The sequence below is a fragment of the Zonotrichia albicollis genome, chromosome 5 (assembly GCF_047830755.1).
Source record: "Zonotrichia albicollis isolate bZonAlb1 chromosome 5, bZonAlb1.hap1, whole genome shotgun sequence".
Taxonomy (NCBI): Eukaryota; Metazoa; Chordata; class Aves; order Passeriformes; family Passerellidae; genus Zonotrichia; species Zonotrichia albicollis.
Window position 1 is genome coordinate 62,961,732 of NC_133823.1, and position 27,030 is coordinate 62,988,761.

The 27,030-nt window shown below is 38.4% G+C and overlaps 1 protein-coding gene across 16 annotated transcripts in view; it reads left to right on the forward strand.

The window, feature by feature from the left end:
- The window catches only part of INPP4B (inositol polyphosphate-4-phosphatase type II B), a 266,205-nt gene that overhangs the window by 213,924 nt on the left and 25,251 nt on the right, over window positions 1-27,030 (forward strand). For 11 of the 16 annotated variants that reach the window (XM_074541858.1, XM_074541860.1, XM_026796517.2 and 8 more), the window contains one exon: window positions 5,295-6,652. The exons of 3 other annotated variants lie outside the window; for them this stretch is intronic. In XM_074541858.1, the coding sequence (XP_074397959.1) occupies window positions 5,295-5,469 (175 nt within the window). In that variant the 3' untranslated portion in view covers window positions 5,470-6,652. Of the gene's footprint in view, window positions 1-5,294; window positions 6,653-6,689; window positions 11,957-27,030 lie in introns of those variants that run through there. 2 more of the 16 variants (XM_014270697.3, XM_074541863.1) reach the window with 2 other exon arrangements.

The window sequence follows — 27,030 nt, forward strand, 5'->3', positions numbered from 1 at the left end:
AATAGGTCATAAATATGCACATTTATAATTATTTTGACTTCAAGGAGAACACATACACAGCAGAGCAAAAGAGCAACTGTGTAAATTGAATTTTGATTTCAGCATTCCTTCCAAAGGATCCCTGTCTGTCCATGTCAGCACATAAGACAACAGGGTTTTCCTGGATGTGGTTGTGTGGCTGTAGGACCAAGTGTCTCCTTGCCTGTTATTAAATACTGCTGCAAGAGATTTTCTTTATTAATCTGTTGCTCTGTACTGAACTGTTAAGGCCTGTTCATACTAGTGCTTAAAACCTGTACCCTGTCCAGCACTGAGCCTCCAGTAGCTTGCTGTCTCTGACCACCTCCTCAAAATTGAATTTTTAGCTCTGTACAGACTGAAACTCCATAATAGTTTTGAGCCTAAACCTCACAGTTATTTCACAATAGCTGAGTTTCAAGATCTAGGTGTCCTATCATCATGACTGCACCATGAATCTGCTGCGTGGTCCAACTCAGTGGTCAAGCCTCATATTATATGATCTGCTTTCCTTTTTATTTCCTAAATAATGCATTAGATAAGTCATGTGTTATAACCAAGCAAGGAGAGAAGAAAGGAGTGGGGAAATAGAGGATTTCTATTCTAGCAACAAGAGTAGGGAAAAACTTGCAGTACAAAAGGTAAAACAGGAGGAGGGAGTTTAGTGTGACAGTTTGATAAAACAGATTTGATAAACAGTCTGGGTTTTTTGTGTATGTTTAAATAGCAGTTTCTAAATCACTGACTGAATTTCTCAGTATTTTTAGATCTAAGACTGCTTATCAGTTTCAGCAATTCTTGTTGTTTTGAGCTGAGATTATAGGATGTAATGTAAGCAGCAAAAATTGATTTCTAGCATCTTCTACTTTATTTAGTGCCATGTAGATTTGAGGGAAAAAAATCTAAGTTATTAAATGCACATCAGAAAAAGAATAATTTTAAATATCATTGATACAAAAGATGTCTCTGCGGATTCCCCTTCCTTAGCTTCCATTTTGAAACAATGCAGAACCATTTTTTGTTCTTAAAAATTGTTGGAGGTTTATTGCATCAACTTCATATTTCAAAATAAAATTTTGTTTCCTGATATTCCATTAAATGTTTTATCTGAGTTCTGCTCTGATACTGAAATCCTTCAGGACTAGGCTGATACCTGTTTATTTCCTTCTGCATAATGTTTTATTCTTCTAGATGTGCTAGTGCAGCAGCTTGGTAATGGCTAGGAGATGTTCACAAGGATCCCACATTTTCTCTTTGAAAAAGTTAAGGCTGCCTTCTTGGACTGTAGTGCTGTACATTGATACAGGTGATTATTCTCTGAAGTGTTTCAGTCAATCCCAGTAACATGTATCATGTAGAAATTAGGATGCTTTCATTCCAAAAACTTCTTAAGAGAAGCTGCTTCTTGAAAGCTGCTTATGAACTTAACTGTCTTGAAATAAAAGGAATAGGTAAGTTATTAAAATTGTGTAAGACTGAGAACTGTTAGCAATCCTTTCTATTTGAAGAAATGTCTCTACTATTACCAGATGGCACTCCAGAGAAGCAACTTACTTTTGCTATTTTTCTGTGTCAGCACTGAAGTTTAACAAGAAAAACACATCAGGACCAGAAAAACCTTGCTTGAATCTGTCTAAAAAAAAAAAAGGGAAATTCCCATAAAGTACAAGTGCAGTAGGACATGAATTCAAACTGTAGTCACCACTAGCACGTGGGACACCTGTTAATAGAAAGCCGCCTATTCATTCCACCTGAAGAAATCGTGTAGAAGAGTTCAACATTTCCAGTGTTGCTAATAACTGTAGGTAGAAAAGTTCTAAAAAAGAAGCATACATCCCAAAATGTGAAAATCATCTCCTCCAAAAACCTTGCTCAGGGACATCAGTGTGACTGATAATCAGAAGCCAGAATGTGCCCTCATGTGTGTGCTTGACTCTCTTAAGGACTTGAGAGGCTTTTTCCTCACACCGTTTTCATCATCTCTGCTTCACTACTTTGAGGTCCAAATAATTTATCAGCTGAATTTGAAAAGAACAAAAAATACCTGCTGTTTTGCCTTTGTCTCATTTGATAAGCATGTAGCAACTCCTAACAGGAGTTTAGGATGATAAAACATCAAATGAGATAGAAGGCAGGCTGAAATGGTTATATTGTCATTAACTTACAGAACCCTTGGCTGCTACAATGTGTTTGTGCTGTGCTGGAGGTCTCAAATGAACAATTTGAGAGTAAATGAATAAAAATTGTATTATAGGTTAGTGGGGTGTTCATGACTCCAGATGTTGCAAACTTAGAAGGTTTCACTACTTCTCTTTAAATTATTTGTAAAATAGAAACTTGCTGGTTATTTTGGAAGTTTTCTTCCTTCCTTTTGCTATTAAAGTACAATTTGTGATGGAGATAACGTCTGAAACTATGGCTGTATCTTCACACCTTAGCATGTAGCACTCTTAGCACTCTGTTCTGGTTGTGCTGTCAGTCAGAAGCCAAATGAATCCAGCTGATAGGGCACTAGTGGGATTTTGCTGTTTGCAGTAAAACTCCTCCAGGGTTGGGTGAGCCAGGGGAAGCAATGTTATGGTGCTGACAGCTGGGTGTAGGTCTTTGCTTTATTCAATAGTCACTGCAGAGGACACTTTGGGGTGTGTTGGAAGGCACTGTCACTGCACTGCACTGAGAAATATTGGCACACCCTAGCAGGGCATCTGACCCTGATCAAATATTCCTCCTCCATTAAAAGCATGTGTAGCTATTCTGCTCAGCTTGTTCTTAGGAAGCTAATAATGGACTTGGATCCTCTTGCTCTATTTTGAGGACATCTTATTGAATCATGCATTGAATGATGTGACTAATTTGTGGAACAGAGTGCCTGTGCATCAGCTGTTCACGGTTGCTTTCCTGGGGGGAAGATAAACTTTTTATGTTAAAAGACACCGATCATTCTTTTCAGCATATCAAAGAACAAATGTACTGTAGGCTTTTCTGTTGAAAAAAAAAAAAAAAAAAAGAACAAATGGCTTTTATCTGTATTTCCATCATTACTCCTGCATAAATCTCACTGAAGCTAATGTGACTTGTAGCAATGCAGATAAAAGCCAGACCCCGTTGAGATGTGGAGTCCAACAGAGCAAGGCACACCACAGAAGCAGGAGGGTTCATCCCTGTAGGAACAACCTGCAAGTGTGTGACTCAGCCTGCTTGGAATGAACCATTGGTGTGCAAAGCCAGGGCTCTCCAGATTGATGTAAACAATCAATCTGATTAATGCAGTGGCTGTGCAAGCTACTGAATGCTCAACTTTACTGCTGCCCAGATGGATTTCTCCAGAAGAAAAAAGTTTGGCGTGTGCATTGATGCCAAATTTTGCCCCAAACAGGCAGAGTGACTGCCTAATCAGACTCAGCTTAAGTCAATTAAGCAGGAGGTATTTTTATTAGCGACGCGTCGGAGAAATCACAAAATGGATTTCTGAGTTCACATAGCAAAAGCAAGCCTTATATACAATTTTGGGTATAGGATTACATCAGATCAGATACATAACATGCATATTCATATGGGGCGTGGTGTAGGCGGAGCATGGGCGGAGCGTAGGTGGAGACATCTCTTTTGGGGAATTTTCAGGTGGTCGTTCCTGTTGCCTTCACCATAGACGGGGTCTTTCCGATGAGTCTTCCTCTTTAAACTTTTGAACTCTTTTCCTAATTTGGTCAATTCCCGGTGTATTTGGCTTAGATCCCGTGGCTTGGCAAAACCCTTAGGGTCGTTTTGACATTGCTGGCTCTAAACCTGCTTAGCTTATTAGTTTCTCCTATACCTATCTCTTCCCCTGTCATGATGCTCTACCTTTTATCTAATTTATTGCTCTGTTTTCCTAGTGCTGTGCTTTCTCCGTGTGTTCTAGTGCTAGGCCCTTCTTTACATGCCTCTCATTCCATGTTTTAACCCATTACTTCTGGAAAGCTATCTGCTTTAGGGCTTCAGCATCCACTCAGCCATAGGAGCACACATGATGTCTGTGATGGAAGGGATGCAGGGCAAACAAAAATCACCCGGACTCTGTGACTGGGAAGGAAGAGATGGGACTGGGAGGGTTGAGCTGGACTTCTCATGAGTTGTGGGCATAAGGGGAGTAAGCTGAAACCTGCAGGCTGACCTTGAAGAGTTGGAAGGGAGTGAGGGGACAGTGTCAAAGGGACAAACTTGTGGGATGCTGTGGAGATTAAAAGTGCTGTGGGACAGTAAAGATAATGTCTGCCAGCTTTTTCTCTCTTGAAAGTGAGAGCATACTTGTGACATGTGCTTCCGAAAGGGCACTGCATTGTCATCTGAAAAATTTGGATATTCTCAAGTCCACATTAAAAAATGGCAAGTTATCTTTTCATCACAGGATATTCATAGTAAATAGAAAAAAAAATCATCTTGCCAGTCCTTGCTGCCCAAAGGAAGTCTATAAACAGGACTCCTGAGTGTATGCAAGTAAGCTTCAGAGGAATTGAAGAAGTGTGGTTGCAGTGTGAGTAATTCTACTTACAGAGAATCTGTCAAGAATACAAAAGGAAAGCCTGACAGTGGAAGCGTCCTGTTGCTCTGGTAGGACAAGGACCACACAATCCAGTGTGATTCAGTAGAACTTCCTTGTAAGTAGATTAGCTCCTCCCTGTGTTGACTGATAAAGATACAAGGTGATTTACTTATAGGAATGCAAGTGCAAGCCTCTGAATAAAAAGAACTGCTATTGACTTTGAGTCACCAGCAGTGATGAATTTTTGAAGTCAGTTTACCATCATTTAATACTATTTTAGAATAGTGTTAGTGTGTGGCCTTTTCATTTCTGCCAATAAACTTCCTAATAGATACTGAAGCAGGACTGAAAAGCCTGTGAACATCATGGAGACATTATTTGTTCAGTGTTGCATTATGACGTACTCATGATCTTTTTTACTTTGCTTCCTTAACTTTTTTTTTAAACCTCCTTATTTCATTTCTGTTCAGTGTGTGTGTTGATTTTAGTGATGGTGTAGTTCATTGTGGAAGTGATTTAATGTTCACTTGTGAATACTACTCCAAGGCACCTAGTAGCATTAATATGTTAGTAGCTGCCCAGTGATCGTGATTCCCGTGTCAGCTGTAGAACACAAAAGTTATACTGGAAGTACTTAGATAAATCTATTTCTTCAAAATGGCTGTGTACTTTCATTTTGTCAAAATGCCTGCGTGTTGGCTTTCTTTGCTGCTGAAATGCTGTTCTATCTGTTCCTAACTTCCCTGTTTAACAGCAGACAGACCCAGGGAGCACTGACTGAATCGGATGATCCCGAAACAGGCTGTCTAACTGATAACAAGCCAACTTCTCGACACTTCTATCCTGTCGCCTTGCTGCTTGTCAGCTCACACCTGCTGGTTGTGTGGCTTATTTTAAGTCTTGCTTTGCTATTAGCCAAATATCAATAAACTTTACTTGTGTTCCTTTCTTTTCTACAAACAGCAACGAACTAACTCTAGAAAAAAAGAATCATGTTGTAATATTTCTACAGTCTCAGACCCCAAGGATTCATCTTTAAGATTCCAATGTCTGAAATGTACTGTGTTTTCATTCTTTTTTTCTGAGCTCCGAGAAGTATACTATGCATTGAGTGAATTGATTTGCTCTTTCTGTTCATGGTAAAGCTTTCCCACTGTAATTAGCGCAAAGAAAGCCCACTTACAATGCTGTCACTGTATAGAAGTTGTGGAATCCTGAATGCTTGAATCCCTCTTTCCAGAGTAATTAGTCTGACAAAAAAATAAATAAAAATTTGCACAACACAAACTAACCCCTAGACAAATATGGCAGGGCAATGGTTTGTGAGACTTATCTTCCGTTGTGTTTTTTCATTGTAACTAGCTGATGGGATTGTTTTCATTTAATAAATTATTATTACTTTGCTACAACTAACCCTTTTCTGTAGAGTAAATAGAATATACTAAGTTCTGTTTTGTAATGAAATTAGCCTGTTTGTAGTTGTTGCTTTAGTTGCTTTTGCTTTCAATACACTTTTATATTCTTTTTAACAAAGTCCTGTTTATGTCTTGATGCACCACTTTGGCACTTGTGACTTTTGTACTGTATGTGAACGAACATCCTTCCTTTATAAAGCAGAGAGGTGGATTGGGCTGTTTGAAAAGCCATTCTCTCTTTTTTTCATTGCAAAGCTGAACATACAGCAAATGAAGCAGAGATGAAGCTTTCCTTCACGAATCTCTAGGGCCAGACTTAATAAAATTCCTTATTCCTAGAATGCGCATTTTAGGGCAATGTATACTCACACATATATAGCAAATCAATTGAAAAAAAAGGTATGAAAAGGTTTAAAAGGCAAATATATTTCTGGAATTAGAACAAAATGTATCATTAAAGTATTTAAATTTTTTTACTGAACTTTAAACCGCAAGAGCAGATATATTAGGGGGGATGGAAAATCTTATCACCTATTTCTGAGGGCAATAACTGTACTGGGCCTGGCCTTGGATTTAATTCTGTAAGATGTATCATCACTCATGGAAAACAAAAATGTAGAGTTGAATCCTTGTTATTTTTACTTCAACTGTTGCTGAAACTCTGCAATGAACAAATAAAGCATATTTATTTATTCTATGTTTCATGAAGTTGTACTTTTTCCCCCTTTCACTAGAGAAGGATGCCGCATAGAGAATGTTCTGAAGAATGTCAAATGCAGAAAGTATGCATTCAACATGATACAGCTGATGGCTTTCCCAAAGTACTACAGACCTCCAGAGGGGACATATGGAAAAGCTGACACCTAAGTTTAACAAAAGTGTAATCAGGAGCATGTATCATGCTAATTAGTGAATATAACAACTGCTGTTTATGACATATGAATTGGGAATGTATGACCTGTGGAGGTGTTATTTTTAGCAGGTTTTATCATTTTACACTGAAATTAATCTGATTAGTCATTATGAAATAAAACCATGGAAAAGCAATGGACTGGATATTCTGAAAATCAAATATATTCAACTTATCTTTGTGAAATTGAAGCTTAGTATGACTCATAAGCCAGTTGGAATTAGTTTCTGGGGTCATTTGATTGAAGATTAAATAGGGAAATGGCATTTGCTGTAGGAACAGAGATTAGTAATCTGGAAGGTGGCATTCTGACTCCAAACCAAACCCTGAGATTTGATTTAAGGGGTATCTTACTGCTGGAAAAGGTGTTTTCTGTAACCAGCAGAGCACTGAGGTCTTGATCACTAAGGATTAAACCCTTCACAGAAATGTTTATGAAAGATGCTAATGATAATACCTGGGCTAAATATAATTTTGGTAATTACAATTAGCTTCTTTACATAAGCATGGTAACTTCATAATGTGTTTTTAGCAATTGCAGACTGTAATTTCAGTAATTCCATTTGGATTCCCTGCGGTTCATTTGGATGTATCACTCTTGGTTTTCTGTACCCCAGCCAAATACCACTTATTTCACTTTCACATAGATCACACTGAAATCAGGTCGATTAATTCCACAAGTAATGTGACTTGAATTTCACCTCCTCTTTAGTGTAAACCCTTAAAAGCAAATTTTCTTTAGTGCTAGGGAAAATAAGTTGTATATACCGTAGTTAATGTATCTTTAGACTCTGAAAACTTGTATGTTATTAGAAAGCCTAAAATAAATGTTATGAGTAAACTGCTGTACTAGGACTAGTTAGCCACAGCAGCTGATTTATATCAAATTTGTAATGCTGCAGGTAGACACTCTAGGATGAAGAGCTATCAGCTTTAAAAATGAATGTTAATGTTCTGCCAGCTGGTGTTAATCCTGAAATTTGTCTTGCAAAGAACATTTGTGTTTTCTAATTGTGTCTATTTACTTCTATTTACCTTCTTCTGCCTCCCAGAGAGGAATACAATTTAAAATTCCCAAGTATTCACTGGTTACTGACCTTTATGCAATGCCTTCTTTTTATATCTAGAGCAGAAGTATGAGAAATGTAGCCTAATGAAACTACCCTGGGAATTTGAGCATCTGTAGGAAAGTGTAATTGCCATGGATAAAGAAGTAAATGTTTGCTTACTCCTATGGAAGTCAAAGAAATCTCTATACACCGTGACTTTTAATTTGTTCTTTTTAATCCATTAATATTCATTACTGGGTATAAATCTGTAACTATAATAGAATTTAAGAGCCTGATTCTGCAAATTCTATTTGGGTGATCCATGGAACTGATCTATCATTTGCCTAAAATTAAATCCATCTTGTGTATTTGCAAGATCAGGCTTTGGAGTTTGTAGGAAAACATCAGAAAGAGATTCTTGTTCTAATACTCATTGACTTCAGTGGAGCCAGAAATTCACCTATACAATACATTAACTAATTGGAACTATTTTTTCCAAGAAAAGTAGATAATGTAAGTAGCGTTTTGGTGCATTAGTTTTTTATTTCTATTATATAATATGCTGTCATTATTTGCTTCCTTTTTCTTGGAATGTATTCAGTATATGTCAGAAGAGTTGACAATGCATCACAGATAAGCTCAGACTGATGAGAACATAATGCCTTGATTTCTTCTTGTCATCTACCAGTAGAAGTGGGCAATATTCATTGGGTGGCTGGATATGTGCATAAATTAGTGTTTGTCTATTAATATAATGTAGCTGATCTGTGTGAAACTTTTTTGTGAATTTATGGAACATAATCTTTCCTAGAAAAGTAATTTTTCTTCTGTCAGGCTGCTGCACTAACCCTCACTATATACATGTTTATTATTAGCTTAAAAAACCCGTACATATGCAGTTTAGAGATAGTGATAAATTCCTTATGGGTCTCTGAAATAACCCCCAGGCATGCAGTAGAGAATGCCAACCATTGCACAGTAATTCTGAAACTGTCTATAAAAATCTCAGTGGAGATGGTGCTCTTTGCTGGGTGCTATAGGTACCTAGACTTCTTTATCTGAGTCCCATTGGCATTCTGTCAAATTAAAAATATGAAATTATTCTAGATTTTCTTGTTAGGAAAATTGTCTTTCAAGATTTTGCCTCAGTATTTTAACCCTGCCCAGGTTATCACTACCATGTTATTTTTGTGTTGAAATTGTTTTTCACGCTGAAGCCATGGATTTGATGAGGAGAAAGAAAAAATGGCACTGGATTGCTATCCTTTTTGTTTTAACAACCATTCACAGTATGTTCTTGTGAAATTAAATAAATCCCTTATTTGCTAAAGATAATTAATTAGACAAAACCACAAATACATCAGTCAGCTGCAGTGAAGCCTCGTGCTTGGGCCATTACAGAAGAGTTGCCTGAGTTCTGTGCTAAATAGTGCTGAAATTTTTCTCACTAATATTTGGATTTGAACATCTTGTTGTAGGTCAGGAGAGCTTTGTAAAACCTGCAGAAGTGCTCCAAGTGTCCTGGAAAAACCCCATTGCTTCAGTAGCAAAACAGGCCCAAAGATTTTGTTGTTTGCTCAGTGCCTGCTGGGGCTACTGTGGTCCCTGTGGGCGAAGGCTGTGCCATCAGCTGGCCATGGATTCAAAATTTTGAGGTTTTCTGGTTTGACTTTTATGAAGAAACAAAGAGGGGCTTGCTGCAGGTTGATGGTTGTGTTACATGGAGTACATTTACTCTTTGTAGCAGCTGCTCCCAGCCCTGTGGGTTGTCTGAGTGTCTGACAGAGGAGTTAAATCATCCCTGGGGTCTTGCACATTATCTTCTAGCTCACTGTGCATTTCAGTGTGCAACTTCATTTTTATGAGCAAACTACATTGTTTGTCTTGCAGAGGGATAAGATAAGCAGAGTGATTTTGATGGTGGCTCCACAAAAACTGTTCCATAACTGCTCTCTTAAAACTTTTGTAAGGTATAAAACAATCTGCTTTTAGAGGCGGGCAGTTCTCAAGGGCTGGAAGATGAAAATTCAAAAATATATCTGGCATCTAAAGCCAAATCTTGTCTTAGAGATGATATTATTTGTAGAAATCAAATGAGGATCTGTCTCGAGGAATCCTGAAATAAGGGCTTCTAGCTTTCAATATTTGTGGAATGCATCACACACTTACATGGGGGTTTTGTACCACAGAGTAGTGACTAAATAGAGAGCTAGTCTAAAATAACTAAAAACATAAGGAAAGAAATGTTAAAGTATTTTTTCCCCAGAAATGATTGTAATATTGTTATAATACATGTCTATGAGTGACATTATATTATCTATTGTTTATAGTACATGTTTATGACTGACATTAAGCAGGGAGGTCTTTTTTTTAAAGTCTTTTGAGGAATTTAAAATACATTCTGATTAATGTTCATACTTTGGCTTTTATGGAGCAATTAGAAAGCAAAAATTTTTAATCATGTTATGTGATTTTTGTCTATGTGAAGCTATGTATTTTGATGGAATCCTAGCAATGTCTGTGTTATAAAAAAAAAATTTAGGAGGACAGCTGAAACAAAATATTAACTGGGAAGTAGCCTTAATGAAGCCCTTTGCAATGTTAATTTTTTTCTGTCTGAATTTTGCCATTACATAAGTGAAATGAGGAAATTGACAAACAATTTTGTGTCTAAATCAATCTCTCCTGATGAAAATTCACTTAGTTGCAGTGGAATAACTTATAATGATATTCTAAATCTTTACCAGTAATTTTGGTATAAAGAAGTGCAACACTCCGTTCTGAAGCCTACTCTATAATATGCCTATTAAAAGTTTCAGGAAAAAATTATTTTTATTTCTAGATTAAACACAAGCTCCAAGAAATCCTTTGGTCCATTTTAAAAAAGGCATAAAATGCACTGAACATCAACCAGTGTAATAAAGAAAGGAATTGCATTGAAAACTATGCAGCAAAATTACTTGTGTGAATTAATGTATGTAATCACTTAACAGCCTTATACGTACATTATGTCAGTTGGTTATGTTGTAACTTGAAACTATTGATGTTTATATTTATGCTCTTTTTTATTATAAAGAAGTGCACTGTATAGGTAGTGCCATGAGACATGTTTGCATCTTGCTTTTCACTTCCTTGCAGCTTAAAAGCAGATGTTTACAATGGAAATGCTTTAAGGTAATTTGCTGTTCTCGAAGACACAAACTTACCTTGTATATTGCGTGTTTAGGAAAAAAAAAAATCATACAAATGCTTTTTTAGAGAGAAAAAAATCACAGACTTCAGTCCTTAAAACACTGGGGTTTTTCCCTTAGCCGTACAACACCTCAACTGTTGTGCTGCCAAGCATTTGGCTTGCACTCTGCAGGACTCAAACATTTATTTTCTCTTTCTTTCATAGCATCTGCTGAAAAGTGATATAACAGCCATGACTATCAGCATGATACTCATGATCCAAGTTAAAAACTTACACTTGCTCAGATATGAGCAAATACTTCAGGATAAATAAACTGTAAGACACTTGTGAACCAGTGTCTCCCTATTCCAAAGAGCTGAAACATAAGGCACAGGATTTGTGTGCTGACTGAGAAAAAAGGTTACAGTTGGAGTCTATGCTAAAAGAGTGCCCTGGCCATGCCAGGTTCAGAGCAGTGAGATTTGAACCACGCTGCAGTGGTGTTTGATTACTCCTTCCATGCATGCAAAATGCCTTAAAAGTTTTCAGCACTTCTGTTTATGAATGGTCTGACTTTAAAACTTCTAAAATCCCAAATTACTTTGGTACTTGTTTTCCTTTTGTGTAGCTGTTCCTTGTGATGTTCCTGTTTTACATTCTGGAGCACACAGGGCTGTGTAACATTAACAGGACCTCAGTCCGCAGCATGTGTTTGTCCAGAGAAACAAAGCACAACTATAGGAATTCAATGCTTTTTATATTTCAGGGTTTATCAGTTTTGTTTCATTGCTGTCTGTAAGCCATGTCCATTGTACACTATGTGTATATTTTTATTTAAATAAATTTAATGTTTATTTTTTATGTTTCTGACTTTTTTGTTCGTTATTCATTTTTCATTGTCATTGCGGTGGTGTTTCCCAGAGGGAGGATTGTCCATGCTGGTGAGAGTGTGTTCCCTCCTAAAGCAGTTGGGGGAAGCCCACTCACAGGTCTCATCACCTCTAGGAGCAAGGATTTAAGAAAAGTTCTGAAATGACATTTAAAAGCCGGCAATGGGCAAAAATTAATAGTTCATATTCTTCTTAGTCTTACCATAACTTTCATCTTAGAACGAGGTGGGTCACGCATTTTCTAGTTCAAAGCAAACAAAACATTCACATGCCCATAAGGAGATCCCTTTCACATAATTGTTGATCTTTAATTCAGGTGGGATCAAGGCTTTTCATAATGAAGACTTTTAAAAAGATGATGTGTCATGCTTTGTCTGGTATCACATCTTCACCATCTCAGCAAATTATTTCCTTGGGGAATAATTATGGATTACTTCTTTGCTGTTTTCTTGAGTTTCTGTTGGAATCTGGATTTATTATATGAACTCTCACCACAATGAAAGGTAAGTTCCCTATGGCTGGCTGAAATGTAGCAAACACATATTCTGTTTGGGTATATGACAAAATGTGGCTCATCTGTACTGCCAATACTATGAGTAGAAGGTGGTTGCATAATTTAGTATCTCTTTTTATATGTTAGCATTTTTAGTTTTACTAAAATATATTTAGTGAGATTTTAATTACTTGCAGAGTTCTTGATAACCTTTAGAAAACACTGGGAATTAGTGCTTCTTTGGAAGTAAATTAAAAAACTGTTAGCATTCAGCTAACAGGAGCCTAGGAGTTTTGTCTCTTACTAATAAAAGTGAAAGTATTTTAAAATTACTTTGTCTCACTTTGCATGTTTATGGATTTTATTTTCCTCGTAAACTGGGAGCCACTTTCTTCTCACAACATTCTCACAACGATGTAAGACAGAAAAGGAGAAAGAACCTACAGCTGAAGTGAGATGATAGAATAATATGATAGCAAAAATATGTTTTCACTGATTCCCTTTCCAGTGTTACTTCAGAGCATGCTTGAGTATATGACATAATATTTCTGAACCACAGTCTGCAGGGTTCCACACTGGGCTGACCATTGCTTCCAGTAACAGAATGTGTTCACAAATGCTGCTTCTGCTAGGCAAGAGCTTTCCTGTGAGTGACAAATCTTGTACAAATCACAGCCTTCACTGGGTATGTGACAGATGCTCTTCATGTAATTAAGGACAAGAAGGTTCTAGATGCAAACTAGACTGTGTGCTGTTTCCTATGCCTAACTAAACTGACCCTTTGCATTTCTGTGTAGGCTGTCTGTGCCCAGTCCTAGCCCAGGGCATAAATGAGAAGTACCCTTGCTCTGCTGCAGGGAAAATCCTTGACATTATTTGAGGAGTAGATGTAAACTGCTTCTAAATAAGCTGGGATAAGAAGCTGAATTGAAAGATTTCTTCTATGTGTTTGTTTACATGTATATACATACATGTTATATTTACATTTTAATACTTTTATATGTTGTAGGATAGGAAAGGGCAGTGACATATGATCAGTTGAAAACTGGATCTTGTGATATTTCTAGCAATCAAATAGTTTTGCTATTGGAAGTGTGGCACCAAAGATAGGCTCACATAACAAAGCTTTAGCTTGTAGCATGTTGCATGTGGTGACATGTGGTGACTCTAATAGTAAGTTGCTTCTGGGGAAAAAACAGAGAGAGAAATGGGAAAGACCAGTACCAGACGACAGGTGCAAAGCTGGGAGAATGACAGCAGAACAACAAGGAAAGAATACTGCTCTCTTTCCCCAGCAAAGCCTACATGTTATATCCATTTTTCATGGAACAATAATTTTGACTGCTGCAGTTTACAGGACTGATGACTTGAACAACTGCCATAGATAACCAGAGCAGAATTCACCCCTTGGGTGATACTGTTCCTCAGTAGTTTCCTTTTAGAGGCAGAAAGGTTTAAGCTCTGGTCCTAAAGTCATTCTTCATAGGCAAAGAACCAGAAATGGGGCACTTCAGGTGAGAAACTCCAAGGAGCAGGTTTTGTGAGAGCTTTCAGAATCATTAGCATTCCTGAACTTTGGTTCAGAACTGCAAAAAACATTTTGTTTGTACAAGGCCCCACACAGGAAGAACTTACTCATGGTCATGGCAAGGAAGCTGATGGCAGTTTCCTGCAAATTATTATAATAAGTAGCTGATGCTAATGAACTTGTGCACAGAAGGAAATATATGCCATCAACACACTTTCTTTACAAGGACTTTTTTGTTGGAGCAAAATACTCAAAAGCATCTAAATGGGGTCTGGGTTTGTTAGTATGATCTAATACCCAACTTTTTTGGGCACTTATCAGCATTTAAAAAACATCACATAAATAGGAGCTTAAGTCTGGTTTCCTACTTAAATCTAGGTAGATTCTCAATACTCTCTATTTGAATTTAACTTCTCTCTGGTATGAAATATTACAGTCTGACTTTTCCTATTTTTCAAACAAGGCTGTTGCTGATTGGCCAAACAGGTATTGTGCACAAACATTCTCATAAAGGCAAAATGATTTTGAGGGAAAAATGGTTGTTCTACTTTGTACATTCTGCCAACAGCAAGGGAAGAGGACAGTGCTCATCTGAGGAAGTAAGGAGTGTAACAATGCATCAAGGTTTAATGCTTTTTTTATGATAGATAAAAATTGTAGTCACATCCAAAGGTTACAAAGCATTTTAGATAAAGAAAAGATAAAGAAAATTTTAGAGGTTGATTACAAATTCTAATGTAAATATAAATTACTTGCTTCTAAGTACTTTTAATTAAGTTTTAATAGGTTAATTATTTACCCTGTTCAACGGGAATATTTGATACAAATCAAGGTAATTTTCAGCAGGAATTAAAAACAACTCCCAAACTCACAAAATAACATTATCTAGTATAAATGAATACTTTTAATGACTACCTTTACTTCATGATACACCACCTCCATGCTTTGTTGAAAGAGAGAATTAATTAAAAAAAATTAAATCAAGGTTTTTGCTTTTTTAATATTAGTATGGGAAATAGAAGTGATCATTTCATGGGTGGGAAGTAGTAGGTGTTAGCAGGTTTTTTGTGTGTGAATCCAGTTAGTGTACTTAGGTATAAAATGCTGAGTAAGAGTTTAAAAAACAAAAAAGTGGAGCACCCAGTTTATATTCACATATTCAATGGCATGGTTAATGGACATCAGCAGGGGAGATGTGATCCCACACTTTTTAAAAATCAACAGGAAACAGTGCACACTATGCAATTCCCTTTTGCATTAAACTTATTAAGTCAAATCAATTTTTACAAGCACATAGGCTAGAGTTCTGGAACTTAATTCCTTTTGATCTTCCGCCTGCTAAATTCTGCTTCCCATTGTGCTACCATGCAGTTTATTTTTAACAGATAATTTGTTTGGACACCATTAAAATGAAAATATGACAACTTCTAGCGCTACTAAGGCACTGAAATTCCTGTCAAGTTATTAATTGTCTGCACTCACACACACAAACAGACACACAAACAGCCATTTGCACAAGGGAAAATTTTAGACTTAAGAAAATGTCGCTGCTATGTTCAAGGGCATGAAGCACACAAAATACAGGATCCTGACTTTTGCAAAGCCAGCATTACAGAATACTCCCACTAATTTCTGTGCTTGAGGTGCAGCCGCCATAGCTGTTAGGTGTCTGGAGAAGAAGACTGCTATGATGTGACAGGTTTTAAATGGAACATTTTGGGGCTGAGTCAATTGATTTTTTTCTTTTCATTACAATATGACATTAATTCAAAACTCTTTTCTATGATTAGTGTTCTGAAAGGCACATTTCCGAATTATGGATTCTTTTTTCAGCTGAGCACTGCTTAGTGTTAGTATAAGGTGTTTTCTGTACCAGTAATGCACATCTTTGGCATGAGGGTTTTCATTCTCCTTACATCTTTCTGTGAGGAATATCTTCAAATGTTTTAAATATTTCAGTATCAATTATGCTGTGATTATACTCCTTTTTTTTTTTCTTAGAAAACTAGTAGTCCACTGATTTTTAGTGATGGGCCTACAAACATCTTACTCCGAGGTGTGCTCCGCTTGCAGCAGGCAGATCCACACTGGTTTGAGCACCAAGAATTTAAAAAGCCCTAAAGGCTGATGGATTGCTGATAAGGGCTGATAGGGCCCTTAGCCACCAGGTCATGGAGCCTCAGTAAGGAAGAAAACAAGATCTTGGGCTCGCACACAGATTAACTTAGATTGCTCTCCTTTGGGGAGGTGGGTCTGGGAGAAGGGTGGATGCACCTTAGCTAGGAAGGGAACTGTGTGGATCAAATGGCCTTCAGGTGTTTTCATGGTTTGTGATTGCACCCTCATGGATCATAAATACTGTCATAATCCTGTGGCCTACTAAATATGCTGGCCTTTTGTTTTGCTCTAACACCTCCTATCTCCTTTTTAAGTTATGATCTAATTAGTAATTCATAATTTAATGAATAACCTACATAAGTAGATATGAGTTCATGTCCTCAAAAAAAGATACTACAAAAGATAACCAGACACATGAGAAGTTCCTTCTATGGATTAAATACTCTGGTGAGTCTCGATCTGAATCATCTCTGTGTCAATAAATCCCTGCTACTATCAGCAATATAGATCTATGACACCACAGGAAGCTTCTTGTACTTAGTTTTCCTCTGCCAGAATTTTGTTTTACAATCTAGCTTCCTGTTTTCATTGCTCATCTGGTAACTTGAGAAGATGGATGGAGAACTGGTTCAAGAGAACTGTTGTATAACTTTGCCCTTTGAGCCCTGCAGAATTGCTCAACAGAGAACTCTTAAAAACTAAGGCAAAAGTGCAGTTATTCCCAGCAAACAGTGTGTATGAGTCAAGTTATACCTCAAGAGCAAGAATCAGATCCATCAGGAGAAAATTCTGTGGGAGAGGTCTGCCTTGGATATGCCAATTGCAAATTGGGACTGCTTCAGTAAAACATAGGGGTCCGGATCAGTTCAGATTTTATTATGCAGTAGGGAAAACATGGCAGATTATCCTTTTTGGGGCTAGGTTAAGAAGAACATCTATTTATCCAAAGCTTGTAAAATTTAGGTCTTCAATTGAGTTTTCACTAAACTTTCTAAGAAGACAAAGTTATGATGTGAATTCCAGTGAGAGAACCATAGTCTGAAACCTGTAACAAAATCATTCCAATCATGAGGCAAAGGGATCAGCTAGTACCCACCTAATCTTCTGCATGATAATGCAGTTCAGGAAATTTCAGGTATAACTGCCACTTATCTTCTTCAAAATACACATTTGTTTCATCTATCAGGTATAGAACACTTTTTGTTCTGACTTCCGTTGCGTTTCTTTAACTTGGGCTTGTGTCTTGCAAAGCAGGATGAACTTAGCTAAACTTGACATCTGTGGGTGCACATTTAATGTAATGTTTAATAGAAAATTATCTGGTCTTCCAATAAAGTTTGGAAGGTTTCATTTGATATTTTGATGGGGAATAACTAATACAGTTTTACTGGTAAAGTCCTTCTTTTCAGGTCATGCTAGGGCCATAAGTCAGTGGGGAATCTATATGTAACGTACTTCTTATTTGGAAAAAAATATTACTCATTCCATCTGAAATTAGATAGGATGCAGATGAAAACAGTTATAAAATTAGCCAAATTGGTCAGGAAAACTAAGTATCCTGCACGTTGGCATTTCTATCAGCACACTTCAAACTTTAAAACTACAATAGCAAGCTCAGCCCTCTTGCATGGTACTAAAAGCTTTATTCCACTTCAACAGTTTCCTCAATCATTTTCTCCCAGTGTACTGCTCAGTTCATGACTGGGTTTGACAGAAAATGTGTCATAATATCTCCCATTTATCTATCTCCCATTTCCCATTGCCTTATTGAAACAGCAAAATGAAGACTAATAGCAATTAAAGCAACTTAAATTCCAGATCAGCACACAAGGCAGATAGGAGAGTTTTATATCTATTCTTATTTGAGGCAGCTGGATGTTCATACTTATTTTCTTACTCTGTGCTTCCCTACAGCAATCCATGTCCCAGGAGCTTGACCTTGGGATGCTGGCTGTATGTCAAACTCATCTATCTCTTTGCCTGGTGTTTGCTACAGTTTTTATTGGCTGATAATCTTCATCCTCTTCCACTGTCTAGAAAATCAAAAGGGAAAAAGGTGTAGTGCACAGTAATATGTATTTTTCTTCATAACAATGAGTGTGTATATATATATAAAAAAAAATATATATATATATTGTGCACCAGTGGGAATACAGACGTAACACTTTTTGCCTCTATACTTTATTCTACAGCAAATTACCATTACTGTAGTGATACATTCTTCAGCAGTGAAAATGGAACTGATCACAGTTTTCTGAGTTGCTAACTGCATTGAGATTTTGCAAATGATGCAAGATGTAACACATTGCCATCACAGTTCTGAGACTGCAATCTAAATTTATTGCTGCCTTATTTCATTTGACCTGCTGGAGGAATTGTGATAAATTTCTCATCAAAATGTTTTCCAAAAGAAAATTAAACCTTTGCATTTCTCTCATTGATAAATTAGCTATCATTAAGACTATCACATTTTAAAATGGCATGGTTTTTATAAGATGGGTCTTTATTATAATTCCATATTTTTTAGTATATTTATAGGTAGTTGATAACTCATTCACTTCCTTTTCCCTGTAAAGACTTTTATAACAAGTTATTTATATCTGAACTTACTATAACAAAGAGAACAAGACAAACAATGGTCCAAAGAGATGGATATAGGAAAAATTAGTTGTGCGGGTCTATGGCATGTCAGATCCTATTTCTTTATTCAATAGAGTTTCCTAGGACTTGAGACCAGAAGAAATAATGAACTCCTCCATGCTTCATAAAGTATGGCCAAATAATCCCATATACCTGAGAGCAATACAAATCCAAAGGCCATTGGATGTTCAGTTCTTCTCAGAGACTGTGACTGTGACTGATACCCACATGTGCATACAGACTCCTCAGGGGGATGTGTAGGAATCACTGCAAGCCTTCTCATGGGCTCTTCTTCACCAGAAGTGGGTATTTTATCCAGTGTTGCCTAGTGAACCCAAAGCTATACAGCATGGGAAATAGATGAAGCTTGGCCACATTTAGGTAAAAGAAGGAGCACTTCTGCAGCTTAGCTCATATCAGGGAAATTTCTCCCCATTGGCAGGAGGGATGATGAGGGGGACTCCATGATATCAGAAGGCTAATTAATTACTTTATTATACTATTCTATACTATATTACACTACATCTAAACTGAAACTGAACAAGAACTCAACGGAGCAAAATCTTGTGACTGTCTCCTGACCAGCCATCCAGACTCAGCTTGCAAAGATTGGTAAAGAAAACAAAACACTCACACCAGAATCCTATTACCACATTCCTTCCGGTAAATAATCTTCCAACACATTCCACACGTTCACAAAACAACAGGAGCAGCACATGAGATAAGAACTGTTTTCTCTCTGTCCTTCTCCAGGAAAAAGCCTGAGAGAGATAATGGTCTCTCTCTGTTCAGAGAATGTGAATCCCACAAGTTCATGCTAGGTTCATGTGAGGTAGTCCTTAGTTTTAGGACAGGCAATTCAAAAACAGCAGGTTGAAATATATAATCAAGGATTTTATGTTAGAGACTTGGTTTATATGTCACTTCTGTTGTCTATATTTAGTCTAATTGTCATTTACATTCCCAGGAGAAAAATGGCCACAGCCAGAAACATCATGAATCCAATTCTTTAAGGAATGTGTGACCTGTCCTCTAAAGATATTAGTCTTTATCTAAGTTAGGAAGGGACTAAATAGGGAGCTCTGAAAAGCAGTTTAAATTAGACACCTATAGCCAAAGTTAGGATTTCTGAATCCTAGTCACAGCAGCTGCCAGCTGTCAGCATTGTTCAACTGAGAAAAGGAAAAGAAAGCTGTTGTTAAAAAAATACAGAGAAGCCTAAGATGTGTTAGAAAAGCTTTTTCAAGAATGCTCAAGGTATGGCAAAGCAAGATAAATGCTGTTTTAAGGAAGTGAACATGGGGTTGTCTCGATATGTCTGTACTATGTTGCCAGTCTGCCAAAATTCAATACCAAAAATCCTTTTTAATAATCAAGAAGCGCATCTTGAATTTAGCCAGCAGCAACATTTACTCTGCAGTGACATTAAAAGTAAATAATTTATGACTGTAGCCCTCAATCTATTTGCAGACAAGACTGTAGTATTGAAAGTTGGCTATTGGTCAAATTGCTTATCTAGTTTTTTACTTGGTGAAAGGAAGTTTTGAAATGAAAGGTAAATAAAATACTTTTCAGCTACATGTAGGGACTTAGTGGCACTCTCCCTCTCTGGGCTAATTCAATAGCAAAGCCTGTGCTGAGCCATAAGGTCAAGCTTTTTAACTTGGAAAGGTTAAAAATCATTGTTATTGAAAGCAAGGCTGACAGCACAGCAGGTATGGCCATCAGTGACTGTGACTGGAGCAGCAATGGGAGGGGGATGCAAGACTGCTATTTCAAGGGAAAGAACCAACAGCCACATTGCTTTAAGCATCTGGATTGTGAGATTAAGCTGACAAATAAAGCAGCAGCTTGAATACCATATCCTGAATTCCTCTCTGCAGAGACATGCTTCTCTGAGCTTGGAGGAAATGTAAGGAGTTGCTGCGACTTGCACTGAAATCACAGAATAATCACAGCAGTGCCGACAAAAAATTTGCTGGCAGTTTTCACATCTGCATGGCTATAAAAAGCAATGGCATTCAAATATACATTGGCAATACATTGGCTGCCCCAATACCCCAAATACCCCTTGGTCTCCTCCTTGCCAAAATGGCTTCCCTTTGTCTTGAAGGAAGAAAAATAAATGGGGCGATTCTCTCTTCAGAAGTTGCTGCCTGTCAGTGGAGTAGTGAATAATCAGCACTTCCATAAAAGCTCTTTTAATGGCACCTACTTCTCAGTCATTGCAAGAGAATTAGCTACTTAAACAGACGGATCTAGCAATCATTCCAAACAAAATCAATTCTCCTTGGGAATATTAAACATCTTGGGACTGTAGAAGGGTTTGGTTTCGTAGAGGTAGGGTTGGGGTTTTTGTTTCTCTGTCAGCCCTTCAAGACACATTTCAGGTGTAACCACTAATGAAAGCAGCTCTGAGTGTAAACCCTCTGACAGGGGGAACAACAGATCTCCTTGGGTCTGGGGCCAGAAGAAGCACCACCATGGAGAAAAACCATCAGTCCAAGCACTTCCCTCAATTCCTCACAGAGACATTCTTCATCATCAGCATCACACATGGGCAGGCAGGAATGTTGTTAACATCCAGAAAACCAGTGTGTTTTGGTAAATCTTGGTAAGATAATTTCCAGGGAGGGTTTTCCAGAGTTCTGTGTTACAGTCCACAGTGGGGACACCCTGCAGGCCAGCACAGCTGTCTGTGAGCCTCCTGCCACAGCTCCTCGGGGCTGTCTCACTGCAGGGACAGCAGAACCCTCTGGAAGGTGTGAGGGGGTCCTTTGGGAAACTCTGAAGAGTATCTCTGAGGAAGGCAGCTCTTCCGAATTGTGTCAGAGGCCTGTGGAGGGGCTGCAGGAGCCCTAGGGACACCCAGTGAGGCCATGACGGGCGTGAGGCCTTCTCCTCGAGGAGCTGGTGTTGTGATGGTGGTTTTCCTCCTGAGGAAGCTGCCATTGATCAGCCAGTTGAGGCAAATCCTCCACTAAGCAAAGGCTCCATCATGACAGGATGAGCTAAACAGGAGATCCATTTAAAAAAGGAAAAAAATAAAAAGGAAAGAAATCAGCTCTCTCAAGTGAAACTTGTTGCACAGGGTTTTCCCTCTGCTGCTGTGGTGAGTATTTGGAGAGAAGACACAGGCTCCCCTCAGAGCCATGGCAAGGTCAGGATGGGGTCCCTGAGGGGATTGTGTTGTGCCCATGGCCTCAGAGCATAGATCATTTCAGCAGGGAATTGCTATTTCCAAGAGGGATTGCATCAGACCTGCTTGTGCAGCACAGCCAGGGATGGCAACTCTGCGAGGAAAAATCAGGACCTTCACAACTTCAGAATCCTTTATTTTGTAACCTAGTAGCATGTAAAAGGCAGTACCTTTAATTCTCTTTCTGTTTTAAAAATCCACTTGCAGAATGAAAAAGAGCAATCGAGAGCAAGCTGCCTGTTTGTTCTCTGCCTTTTCCTTGACTGCTTCCTTTTCAGAGGAGGGCAGTGCTGCTCGTCTGTCTGTCCCCTCTGCTCCAGCAGTGGCTCTGTAAGGGGAATTCTGATGGCTTGTGCTGAATCTTTGCTATTCTGCCATCTGAAAGCACACCCCACTCTGATGGCCTATGCTGAATCTTTGCTGTTCTGCCATCCGAAAGCACACCCCACTCTGATGGCCTGTGCTGAATCTTTGCTGTTCTGCCATCCAAAAGCACACCCCACTCTTTCCCCCAAGTGCTGCAGCAGAGCTGAGGTACCAGGTGGGTCTGTGTGCTGCACAGAGGGACTTGAGGGGAAGAAAGATTTTTTCCCATGAGGATTCTCATTTGACCTTATGACATTGCCCCCAGCATATGATTTAGGAGGACAACTCCAACCATTTCACTAAGATCAAACCGTTTGGGAAAGAGACAGTAATGGGAGGAGTTAAAAATAAATTTCCTTTTGCTTTTCCCAACCAGCTGTCAGAAATCATACTGAACCCTTTTCTAGTGTCTTAATAATAGCAAAATCCTTGGTGATACTTTGAGAGGTAACACCTCTATTTAGATTATTTTGTTTTATACATGCCTTTTTATTATTATTTAATTTCAGAAAGACTCAATTTGTGACTATGCAGGGTATTTTGCACCTGTGGTTTTGTTTAAAAATATCTTCTTTCCCTTGGAATCAAACAGATTTTATATTTCCTCTTCCTAAGTTCAGCATTGGAAGATATCAAACTGCTGTAATTTGGAACTGATTGCTAATAAATCTTTATTGAAAACTATAACAGTGAGATAATTAAAGTTTACTCTTCTCTTATACTTGTGATAGTACTTAGAATTAGTTTTATACTCTCCAGCAGTTTTCTTTTAAGTGAAGAGTGCAACTTTAAAGAAGCACATTTTCACTGTTGGGTTTGGGTTTTTTTCATTCTGGGGTATGTTACATTTCTCAGCAGGTTTTACAGGAAAAGTAGCAGCTGAAATATCAGTGGAATTACTGCTGAATTACCTCAGCTTTATGAATAAGCCAGCACAGACTTTTTAGCTTTGTTGGAAGAGAAGCCTCTTCACCTGTATTTCATAGCTCACTGGAAAAACCAAGATTGGCACAGAGTTTACAAGTGCCCGCTTCTTACTCTTGGGCTGGATTCAGCTCCTGCAGTTCTCGTGGACATTGATGGTCCTTTCACATTATGATGTCAGAAATCCAGCAAGAATTGACTATGTGTGAGTGTGTGAATGCCATTTTGGTGCTGCATTGGGTTCCTTGGACTGAAGGTGACTGAGGGGTCCTTGAGCAGTGGAAATTTTTGTCCTCCCACCTTCAGCCTCCTTGTCCTGCAAGGCAGGTATTCCAATATCCTGCTTGGTGCTGCCTTGGGGGCCGCCAGTATGGAAGCACAACCATTTGTATGCCAAAAGTGTTTTGAAGGAAACATTCTTGACAATAATTTCCTCATACACATTGTGTTTTCTTGCATCTAAATCATTATTTCGTGCCACTGAAGGGGGATGGAGGAGGAATATAAAGTACAATAAAATTGCTGCCTCTGTGAGGCAGGTCGGGACATGGCTGTGCTTGAATTCTTGATGAATGAGGTCATTTATGGGCTTCCCCACATAGAAGGGATCTGCTCAACACTTTTTCCTGACACATGGTTCCCATATGAAGAGATTATATACCTCATTAAGGAATGCATAATTTGTGATCTCTTCAAAGAATATTCCAGGAAAGGTGAGGGAGAATCCGATACTGCTGAAGGTGTATTTAAAGCCTCTGCCAACAAGATCATCCTAAGAATTAGAGATTTTCTTAGTCATTTTGCTTTCAGTGCTGCTGACATTTCTAAATAAGAGGCTGTCAGTAAACTAATTCAGAATGAATTCATGCCTTCAGGCTTTTATCATACTATAGACACAGCAGTTTCCATAGGAAAAAAAAGGCAGTGCAGAGGATAGGGTGTGGAAGGCTTTGCTTGAGTCAACATTTCTCATGTCAGCAGTGTTTTCGATTTCCTGTTGTAAAGGATCTTTCAACTTCAACAGATACCAGATGCTTTTTTTCTTCATCTTTTTCTTAATCCCAAGTTGCCAGCAGCCATTGTAGAAATAAAAAATTCTGTCTGGTTCTGCAGAAGCACGCGTGACTTTTGATTAACCCAGTGAACACATATAGATCCAATTTGCTGTATCCATTCATCTGTACTTGAATTAGGGTGAGGGATGTCTTCAGTGCTGTAATGTAGTAAAGTTTATTTTTAATTAACCTGCTTTGCACTTGTAAGTGAAAGCTAATTAGTACATCTCATTCATTGTTTATATCTAGGACCACTGGGAATGGTTTGATTTCTCTGCCTACTTGGATCTGAGTCATAAATACACATCCACTACCTGCAACTTTCAGGTTTTTCACTGAAGTGATACCAGTATTTGTAGGAGTTCATATTATATACCAACAAAGTTTTCTTAGGACAGGATCCTGGAAAAGATTTCTGAATCTTTGTCCATGTTACCTCTAGCTCTTGCTAGTATGTGAATCACGGATCTGAGTTTTGCAGATAGAACCAATTTTTATTCTTCCTAAGCAGCTGTGAATTATCCTTAAATAACTTCTCATTTTGGTGAGAGAGCATACTGAACCATAGAAAACTGGGGGCTTATAGAGCCCATCTCCCTCCTTTCACTCCTGAGTGATATTTAACCTGCTGGCACACCATTGAGATGTCAGACAGAAGGGAAAACAATGCTTCCTTCCTCTGCCCCCCAAAAATCCAGTCAGATTTTCCCTGTGACTTTCAGTGTTTAATCTTGGAAAGATTTTCCTGATATCTGCCTGAATTTTCCTGGAATGCCGTTGGACAGTGAATCTCTCAGGAAACAAATGAGCCACAGCAGAATGGCCTGGGCAAGATGTTTGAAGGGAAAATGTATCACTGGAGGTCATATTCCATGTTGCTACACAGATGCCCAAAGCTAAAAAAATATATTGCAAACTCTGGTTTTCTGGGGGATAAGTGGAGAAAGACTGGGCCAGGGTGTATGCTGAGCTTACTGGTTCCCTAAAGGGAGTAAACAACGGCAACAAAAATACCCCTGGTATTCTATAGCTGCTGTCAGCTGGAGCTGGTGAAGAGGTATCTGCTGATGGTGCACACTGCTAAATGTTTTATTTCCTGGCAGCTTTTCAGAATAAACAATTTAAGTTGGATTTCGTTTTAAATGTGATCCCACTGCATTCTTTATGTGGTTTTTTATTGCTCCTCAGTGCATAAGCCCTATAATCAGCAAATGGCAATGTTTCCTTGTAGAATGCAAGTGCAATTTCTTCTGTGGATGCCCCTGATTCCCCCTCCCTGTTGGTCTGCACTGAGGGAGGTCAGTGCATAAACCTAGCAGGGCACAAAGCAATCAAGGCCTTTTTAGCACCCGTGCATGCCAGAGAAAAGAAATCAGATTCCAGGACAGGACAAAATAGGAGCCTACCAGCTTGTCAGAGCAGAGTTGTTGGTGGAACAAAATTTCCCTCACCAGTTATGTTGTTAATGTGAGTGCAAGCCTAAGCATGCTCACAGACAGAACCAGCTTCCTGATGCTGCTGAAAGTGTGATAGCTGATACACTCTTGGCCTCAGGTGCCACATTCACTGTCAAACAAGCCCTCCTAAGCATTTATTCCTGCACAGGTTGTATTGCTGAACAGGTTTCAAAAAGTGCTTTAACACAGACAGCCTTTTTAGAGGCTGTGACAGATCCTCGTTATAAGCCACATTTATTTTTGTTTCAAATCAGTAAAAAAAAAAAAAAACACAAAAAAAAAAAACAAACAGGTAAAATCAGAACAGTTTTCAATGAAGTAGGAGTTTCTATACAGGGAATCCTCTGCTTTATTTAATTCAGATTTTCTTCTGGTGGACATATGTATAAGTGACCTTATTGAATAAAATCTGCATACAAATTTGGTGAAGGCAACAAGATCTAAACTTTTACTTTAATAGCTGAAAAGTGAACTTATCATGCCTCTCAATGACTTTCCTTGGGAGTAAGGATGGGAAGAGTGACCAGCAGAGATCAAACCACACAATAAGCTAAATGGTTAAATATTTTTAGTTAAGAAACACTGTCTTTGAAGATTCTATGCATTAACAATCAAGAGTCTTAGTGGCCTGTATGGAATGGAGAGCATTATCAAAGATTATGTGGGGACCTGTGTCCAGACAGTCTTTAGAACGTCAGTACATTCCACCTGACTAAGTAGAACCATTGGATACTGCTCTGCAGTGCTGCTGTTATTGCAACAATGACAAACTTTCTTTTCTTAGTGTTGTTCAAAGGTAAAAAAGAAAGGTAAGGGTATATATGACAAGTGTATTCTCTTGACTGTTTTCTTCCTGCCTCCCCACACCCCTGGTGATTTAGCAGAATTCTAGTAAGAGGGAAGAAGATAAGAAAGGTGATTGGAAAAGGACTCTGCCTTTATGAGATGCTAATATGTGCTTTAGGAAATCACCTGCCAGCAGAGAAAGTTTTTCACTTTGGCAACTAATGCTTTTGTGCAGTGAGGGTGCCACGTTTTGACAATTTGTAATGTCAGTGCTGTCTTTGGGACCTTTTACTCCACTTTATTTCCCACAGTCTTTTGTGTTCTGTGTCAGCTGTGCTGCCCGATAGATGAAGGACACAAAACTCGGATAAGTTTTGTGCAGTGCTTTATTTAAGGGCCCGGGAGCCTGTGGACTAGCGTCCCAAGTCAGAGCCCCAATTTCACGTACAGGTGCTTCCCTTTTATATGATTTGCATACATGCGATTCA